The sequence below is a fragment of the Silene latifolia genome, chromosome 5, assembly GCF_048544455.1.
Source record: "Silene latifolia isolate original U9 population chromosome 5, ASM4854445v1, whole genome shotgun sequence".
NCBI classification, from domain to species: domain Eukaryota; kingdom Viridiplantae; phylum Streptophyta; class Magnoliopsida; order Caryophyllales; family Caryophyllaceae; genus Silene; species Silene latifolia.
In genome coordinates this window covers 21739477-21748881 of record NC_133530.1, presented here as the reverse complement: position 1 = coordinate 21748881, position 9405 = coordinate 21739477, and the positions used below count along the sequence as shown (strand labels likewise).

General features: G+C 31.6%; 2 protein-coding genes across 2 annotated transcripts; one reads left to right on the top strand and one right to left on the bottom strand.

Moving 5' to 3' along the window:
• Positions 1–1853: 1853 nt before the first annotated feature.
• LOC141655033 (uncharacterized) lies at positions 1854–4181 on the bottom strand. The gene is made up of 5 exons (XM_074462135.1): positions 4169–4181; positions 2960–3015; positions 2823–2881; positions 2512–2630; positions 1854–2396 (listed from the first exon to the last, which is right to left on the bottom strand). Exons 1-5 carry the CDS (start codon positions 4179–4181, stop codon positions 2026–2028), a joined length of 618 nt encoding a protein of 205 aa, XP_074318236.1. The 3' UTR covers positions 1854–2025.
• Positions 4182–8368: 4187 nt separating this feature from the next.
• On the top strand, positions 8369–8923 carry LOC141655032 (uncharacterized). The gene has a single exon (XM_074462134.1). It carries the CDS (start codon positions 8369–8371, stop codon positions 8921–8923), a length of 555 nt encoding a protein of 184 aa, XP_074318235.1.
• Positions 8924–9405: the final 482 nt, after the last annotated feature.

The window sequence follows — 9405 nt, the reverse complement described above, 5'->3', positions numbered from 1 at the left end:
AACTACAAAGAGTTGAACATAAATGTTCAATAAAAGACATGCAATACCCTGCAAACCACGTGTGCCATGTAAGACATCGTTTAGGATGACAGGTAACCGCAGCACTCCCGTGTAGGGAGTCGAACCCGGGACCTCTCAATTCGTTGCCATTGCAACGCTTTGAGGCACTCCCGCACTCCACTACACTCAAGCCACTTTGGTTCACTCATCTTGTTAGCTTTAAGAAAGCAGTATTTAATAAAGGTTACGGTATTTTCGACTTTCAGGCTTTACAATACTAGTACGTTTTATGGATTTGATTTTAAGTCTCACTTGTTACAATCCTAGTACGTTTTATGGATTTGATTTTAAGTCTCACTTGTAACCGTCTCAGAGCCCTTCTTTCACTTGCATTTTGTGAGAGGTACGTAAATAAAAAATACTCCCTCTTATACACTTTTTTCTTCCCTATTTCCTAAAACGAATTATTCAGGTTTTTTTCCCCTTTCTTATTTTAAAAACTTTTACTCTTATTTTATTCATCCCTCTCTCTCCTATCACTAAACCCCACCTCCAATCAAAATTAGAAAATAAGTTATTATGGCTCAGTTGGTAGAGAGTAGTTGTCTTCTTTCTAAGGTGTCCCAGGTTCGATTCTTGCCTCATAGACATTGTGTTTACTATTTTTGTGGTTGTTTTTGAGGCTAAGCCAATGTAATTATGAAAAAATTGATTGTTAAATGATTCAAATCCTTGACCTTCAAATGATTTACTTACCACAAATCCATTGAACTACTTGAATTTCATGCATAGTTAAGTACTTAAATATATTATATGTTGTGCAAGATATATTATTTTAAAAAGTACTTCCTCTACTTCATTCAATTCTATACATTTACTCTACACCCGTATATCAATACTTGTTTTCTTTTATTAAAATGTTGAGGGAAGTATAATGTATTTTGAGAAATTTACAAAATAAGACACTATTTATTGAAACCAATTATTTTTCAATGCTTTTACTTATATAATACGAGTAACTAATTTAAGGGAAAAAAATTCCAAAATATGAAAAAGTCATCCCAAAAGAGAGAGATAATATGAAAAAAAATCCAGTGCCCCTTGCTACTAATTTTCTAGGTCCGCCACTGGTTGGCAACTCCTTTTATACTCATAAACTAGTTTTACGATTTAATGGATCAGTAGGTCTCACTATATACGTCACCAGCTTGTGACGGTTAAGTATCATCCACATGAATAGATAAAACTAAAAGTAAAATGCATAGAAAATCACAAATAAGTTATTTTTATCCTTCCATGTGGATTTTATTTGACCCATTACAAACTTGTGATGGATATTTATCATCACAAATAAGAATTTGTGTTAATGAAACATAGTTTAGTTCGTTCAAATCTAAGATTTTATATAAGTGGTATGACCGACAAATAATTGTTGTTAACATAATATTGATATGAGAAATGCTCTCGTTGTTTGGATTCATTAAAATTTAATTTAATGAGAGGGAGTCATTTTTTATTTCAAAAAGGAAATAAAAATGAAGTTTATATACATATGATATTTCCGAGTTTTTAATTTTTGATCATAATATCCGTGTATTTTTCAATTTTACATAGCACTGATTTCATATACTCGTAATATTTTTTTGAATCAAATACGGGTTTAGTTTTTTATATACGTGGTATTTGGTAATAAAATTTTCCTATTTGCTCTTTGTGAACAATACCTTCACCAAACAGGCCATCGACAACTAGGCAAAAGTATGAATGGCTTAAAGAAGATAATCACGAATTTTATTATGCACAATATTGGTAAGATTGAAGAGTTTGCTACGAGTACCAGGTAAACAGAAAGATGCATAAAGAAAGATTGAATATTCCGAGAGTTTGAATAAAAGGGAAAATAGGAAGAGAAACGAAAATATAATGAAAGACCTTCCGATTGAAACTAAAGGTCCATCGATACTAGATATGTGTACTGTTCTCTCCAAGGAGAGACTCACCTACAATTAAATGAGTTGACCGATACTATAAAGAACATTTTATGAGGCTAAACAGATTCTTGAACCTAACCGAGGCCAATACTTGATTGGAACTATCCATGATGCTGAGATCCTTCAGAGCCAAGGCACAACGACGCCGTTTCCAATTTGATGTCCGAAATTTTTTGATCAAATATCCTATCCGAACATGTTTTTTGAATCGGGGATCCGACTTTTTCATGTTTCGGATAATGAGTTGTAAAAAGGCTATGATACCTGATTGCATAATGGGTTGGATAAAGGATTGGATTTCGTTATTAGTCAAACGATGATCCACTCTTTTGCTCAGCCCATATGTCACGTAGAGAAAACCATCTTCATCTTTGTGTTCCGCAAAGATAGCTAACATCGTAGCACCTGCAAGATAGAAAACCATATTTATTTATATCAGGATTTTGAGAAACAAGGAAGTTAGAATATGAAAAGAAATTAACCCCCCATTATTAATGTAAATATGGGTTCATAGTCGTACCATCGGGTTGTAGAACGTTCTTAACAAAGAGCAGTATATTCATTTTCATACTGATGTCAACCTTCTCGCGAATCACCCACCCAAAGCTGTCTACCGTCATATCAGCAGGAACCAGATACCTACAGAATGGAAGTGAAAGAATACATTAACAACAGCAACAGAAAAGTAATCTCCTACAAGAAAGTTTTAACCTATGTTGCTCCGACTCTTCTAATTCGAAGATGGGTATGACACTTGGAGATGTGACTCACCTCTTCTTCTTGTTAAGAAAAAAATAGCGTAAGCACAAAGTAGAAAGAGATGTGACTCACCTCTTCTTCTTGTTATTATAATCATTAATGTCAGCGATGTCACTTTTTCCCACAACGACCTAGTCAAGAAAATCAGATAAGTATAAGCAGCAAATAAATTTAAATTTCGATTGAAGGATACAAGAGATGTATTATACTGGGATTCTGTCGGGGTACGCCTCCCTAATACGAGAAGATTCAGCCTTCCTCCATTCTGTAGTGAAACAGAGTTCAAAAGTTTAGTTGTGTATCAGAGTAAAACAATTGTATACAGAGGACAACAATTTAGTAAGGGAAAAAAAAGACCGAAACTTTTATCCTATTCTCAAAGCATTAGTAAGGACAACAACTATCTACAAACAATGGTATAGCCAGGAAATTTAATGAAACGTAAACAACTAGTTGAATAGGGGAAAGTATCTACAAATATTAGCGGGATCTTATTTAAGGTTTTAAATTAACAAAAAATTACTCCATATTTAAACTTGCAGTTGTCTAATACTCCATTACTCCATATAGTAAAATCCCCCTTAAGTTCCTACTCCCTTTTAAGTCCCTACACCACTGCCGCTAAAATCCCCCTTAAGTTCAAATCCTAGTTCAACTAAAGATTTATATATGAACTCAAAAGTGTCAAACTACTACCTCACTTTTATTGTCCTACTTTTCTTTTTTTGGAGTCTTATTGGGAGGAAAGTAAGAAATACGGTAGAATTACAACACTACCCCTTTAATTAAGAAGGGGTGGGCAATATTATTTTGATAGATTGGTAGTTAAAATGCTAGGAGCAATGGTGGTAGTCTAATATTATCACTAAGTGTACCCTTAAATTCTATTTTTCGTCAATTAAACTCAGTTTTAGGCGTTAAGTGATTACTTGGACGCGTAACCAAGCTTTTCATTTATCATCACATAACATGAGGACTCTATTAGGCTCAATATACATCTTTGGACGTTATAATTTGGCATGGGATCAATAAATTTTCCATCAAAATTTTTTTAGCCCATATACATCAATAAATATTAGGATCGAGATGGATATTGAGCCTAATAGAGTCCATATGTCATGGGATAATAAATGAGCTTGGTTACGTGCCCAAGTCATCACTTAACGCCTAAAACTGAGTTTAATTGACGGAAAATAAAGTTTAGGGGTGCACTTGGTGATAATGACAACAATTAGGGGTACAATGTATGTTTTAAAAAGTGTAGGGGTACCACGTAAAAAGTCGAAAAGTTGAGGGCTACCATGTAAAATATCCCATCTAGTAATATATAAGGAATGACCATAATAACTATGACAGTGACATAACTAACATAACTAACTGACTCCTTCCTGCAAAAAAAAAATACCGGTTTTTAACACCAATTTCCGCCATTTTTATACCTTCACAAGCTAAAACCCAACATGTCGACTTCTTCCGAAACCCTCTCGCCTCCTAAATTCTACTTAAAACTTGAACCCGCCAAAACATTTAAACTCGCAATAACATCACTTTGTGACCCGAAATTTAATCCGCTAGGAATTGGGAAGTTCACCATTGATGAAAGTTGTTTGCAAATTCTTGCATATAACAACAAAGACGGATTGATTGGCAATATTTTGTTGCCGGGTTCACTCATGCGCAAGTTTGTAAGCAATACCATGATTTCGAAGTTAATTGATTTGCGGAACCTTTATGGGAATCTATTAAATACTGTTAAAAGCCTAGACTAAAATGACTTATAAAGTCCACGTAGAGAAAGCCAAGTATGATCATGAAATGCCACCTTTGATTAACGAAATGCCACGTTTGATTATGGAATGACACGTCCGCGTCAATAAACTACCACAGTAAAACGTAAAAAGAAAAAAAAAATGATATTGACCTGTTGCTCTTCCTCTCCTCCATCTATTTTGAACAGTTTCATTAAAAAAAATATTTCAAATTAAATGACTAATTTATTACTACATTATTACGTCTCTTATTCACACACTAATGAATACTTAGAGAAGGGTAAAAGAAAATCAAGAGGCAAGTTCGGGCGTTTCTTATTGACAAGCAACTCAAGGATCAACATTGATACTATTCCATATTAACTCAATAGAGGGAGAGTATAAATTGAAGAAGGTGGAGGCAGCAAGCCATAAATTGAACTACTAGGGAATCCCGTATTTTTTCCTTTTTGCTTTTGGATCGTAGTGTCGTATTGTAAATCTATAAAATATAATTAAAAGACTACCCTAAAATGACTAATAAACGCCACGTAAACAAAGTCACGTAGGATCCAAAAATGCCACGTAAATGCCACGTAAATGTGAGCATCAAAACTCATTGCCACGTAATTGTCTTATTTTATAGATTTAATTCATTTTTCTACAAATTAATTTAATTTATGTAACTCTTACAAATTTACATCAAATTTCATAATTTATAATCAATATTGACATTTTAATTGAATTTTTGTAATAAAAACATGTTAATAAATGTCATAATTTATAATTAAAATTGATATTTTAATTGAAATTTTGATAATAAAACATGTTAATAAATTAAAACTTTTCATATTACTTAACATGCACCCACCATTTTTATTAACACTTTTCCCTATTTAATTCATTTTTTTTAATTAAACATTATAATAAATTCATTAAAACTCTTCATAATACTTAACGCCCACCAAATTAATTAAAATTTCTTCCTATCTAATTAATTTTTGTAATATAATATGTTAATAAATTTATTAGATTTCGTTATACTACTTAATACCCATAATTTTCATTAACATTTTTCCCTATTTAATTCACCTCTTGAGTTGCTCAGCAATCAATTATCTAATTTAATAATACTACAAAATAAATTAAAAATAAAATTAAAATATGGGAGTCTATGGTTGTGTGATGGCTATAAAACCTATAATACCTATGATAGTTTCTATTCACAATATTTATTAAAATCTATTGCTCATTTGCCAATGAGTTTATAAGTTGTAGATTATATTTTATGATTTAATTTTTTATTTGATTATAGAGAGTATACTGAGTATTATTATTGAGTATTTTTTGTTATGTCCAATAAAGTATATTTTAATTTGTTATGTTATTAGTTTTATAAATCCTTTGATTTATATTTAAATTTATGTTTTTCATTTGGTTTAATTTGATTTACATGTGACAATGTTGATCCGTTTGTGAAGTTTTTGCCATGTTGATGTTTTACCTTTTGGTCATTATATTTTTTATATGAATTTTAAAGCATCGTGAAATGTATGTGAATGCAGATAAGACAAAGCATCACGTGGGTAATCTGAAGAGGGAAGAAATACAAAAGGCACGAAACTGAGGTAAAATCTATCTATACAATATAATTAAAAGGTTACCTAAAACAATTAATTTTAATTCACATGGCATTTTTATAAAGGTTAATACTAATTCATCTATATTAATTACTTAATTATTTATTTTTATACAATATTATAAAAAGGTAAAACTATGTATTAAAAAGTTAATTATCTCCAAAATTGTCACATGCTTATAAGTACCAAAAAATTTAAAAAAAAATTGTAGTTGCAATCACTAAAAAACTAATATAAACTCTTTATTTTCCTCTCATAAATTTGGTTAGTAATCTACCTATTTATTTAACTTTAATTCCATAAGATAATTAAAAAGCAAGCGATACTATCTACCATTACTATTCTGCATGTCATATATATTTTAATTTCGGAAGATAATTTCTAAACCATTCTCATGCAAAGTAGATTGTGTAAAATAATAATAACAATAATAACAATAATAATAATAATAATAATAATAATAATAATAATAATAATAATAATAATAATAATAATAATAATAATAATAATAATAATAATAATAATAAAGCAAACCTTTCATATTCCATTTCTCCTCACACCATATTTATGTCTATATTAGACTTCATAATACTTAAAAAAATCTATAACTCTATAATCTAAATAAAAAATCTATAATATATAAATCTAATTAAAAGGCAAGCCAAACTATCTACCATAATCTATATGTCATATTTAATTACATACGATAATATCTTAAACCACTCTTGTACAAAGTAGATTTTGTAAAATAAAAATAAAAATTATAATTATTAGTAATCAAGCAAATCTTATACATTCCATTTCTCCTTACTCCTTATTTATGTTTATATTAAATTTCATAATAATGAAAAAAAGAATGCTCAAAACTCAAAAGTCATGAACTTTGATTCATATTTATACTTATATTAAATTTGATAATAATGAAAATGATACTCAAAAGTCATAACGCATCCTCAATTGTTTATATATTTTTGTTGGAAGGCAAAATTTATAAACCAAAATTTTTCTCATCTCTGTTGTTAGTAGAACTAAATGCCTCACTAATCTTCCTATGATTCTATTCCAATTAAGGTTAATGTATTAAAGTTTTAGATTATTAACTAATTTATTTCTTTTTTAGTGCAAGTTCCATTGGTATGAAGTTTTGATCACATTTTTCAACTTTATCGTATGTATTTGTTTTGTTCTCATTTAGGGTCCACCAAGATTTGTGGTGTTGACCTATTCAAAGGTTAACATACTTACATCTCTAAGATTTCATTCTGATTCTCTCTTTCTTTCTCTATTTAAGAGGAAGTTAAAGTTAGTAACGATAATATTGTATAAAACAAATTTCACTGTTTTGTTGGTTAATTCGCACTAATTACCGAGTTACTTTTTTATAGGGACGATTCATTGGAAAAAGAAGACTATATGGAGAAGTAAAATATTAGGATTGCTTAAAGAACTATATATATTAAAAACTAAGTGTAAGATTGACGACATCAATGTGAATGAGTAATAGTTTTTTTAGTCTTTTTTTTTCAACTGTATTTTTTATTTTGGTATTTGTTGATATTTTTCATCATTTTACCTTTGAAAAAATAGCACTCTTTAATTTATCGACTTTGATCTTTATGTTAACATGTCAATGCCGTATTTTTAGTACACGATCTATCATGAATTATCATTCATGAGGTAATCTTACTATGTGATTTGATATTTTATAAAGTCTCAATTACAAGAAACACTAAAAACAACTAGTTAGGATCCTAGCAGTCCAAGGAAGTATCCAAAAGAGAAGAAAGAAGGATTGTGGATGACAGAAGACAAGCTAGGATCCTAGTACTAACTAGTTGTTTGACTTGTCTCTTCTTTATTAATGCACATTATTATTCTATGGTCATTATCCATATGTAGTGTATATACACTTGTGTAGTTGTAATGTTCTGTGTACACAAAAATATCAATCAGAAAAGTTCACAAGAAAGATCTACTTCAATCTCTCTGACTCAACTCTTCAATGCAGTCTTCTAATGTCCTCCATTGGCATTAAACTCAATATGGTATCAGAGCCTCAAAGGATGAGGAGACTGATAACCAATTGTAGTTGAGCATTAATGGTTGAAGTACATGATTCAATCTATTTAAACTGATCGTGTGCTTGGTGATTTTCATCTTCTCTCAAGCATTCTATCTCTCTTCTTTCCTTCTTTTTCTCTTTTCTGATTCAATATCTCTTATCAACAAAATGAGCACTTATGAATCTCTCATTCCTTCCGCAAATGCCATCATAGAAACCTCTGATCCACTTTATCTTCATCCAGCTGAAAGTGCACACCATATAGTGGTGGATACTAAACTATCTGGAATTGAAAATTATCATGAGTGGAAAAGGCAAATGGAAATAAACATTTGCACCAAAAGGAAACTTGGCTTGCTGACTGGTTTGGTGAAGAAACCTACCAACAATCCCTTAAGGGAGGCAGCTTGGGAAACCTGCAACAGCCTCCTTATATCCTGGATCTTGCAGAATGTTGAACCACCGATCAAGAAATCTGTGATGTATTATGAAACTGCAAAAGAAATGTGGGACTATCTTCAAAAACAATTCTCTGTGAGCAATGGAGCCAGAAAGTTCAGATTGAACAAGGAGCTTGATGATCTTGAACAAGGAGACAAGACCATCTGTGAGTATTTCACAGAACTCAGAATTCCGTGGCAAAATATTGAGCTAATGAATGATTGGCCTCCTCTGAGTGCGATGACCCCTGAGATAGGGGCTTTCCTGGATGCTCAGCACTAGAAACAGGAAGAAAGGAAACTGTTTCAGTTTCTCAATGGTCTGCATTCCTCTTATTCTACCATGAGGAGTAATGTTCTCATGATGACACCTCTCCCAACTGCAGAAGAGGCAGCTGCTATCTTTCAACTTGAAGAAGCACAAAGGAGGAACTACAAGACCAGTGTGAAAATTAAAGCTGAGAACTCTGCGTTTTATGCTGACCAGAAGCAAAAGTATCCTGAGAACACTGCCTCTTATGCTGACCAGAAGCAGAGACTTCCTGATACCAGACCTCAGTGCACTACTTGTCCAAGGAAAGGACATACTGCAGACAAGTGCTTGACTGTGATAGGCCATCCTGCTAGTCACCCCATGGCCAAATTTTTTCCACAGAAGAATGAAACTGCTCCTTTCAGGAATGCTCATGATAATGCTGGATTTGCATCCAAGGGATACAAAGCTGGGGCAAGCAAAGGAAAATTTCAGAAATACTCCAACAGAGG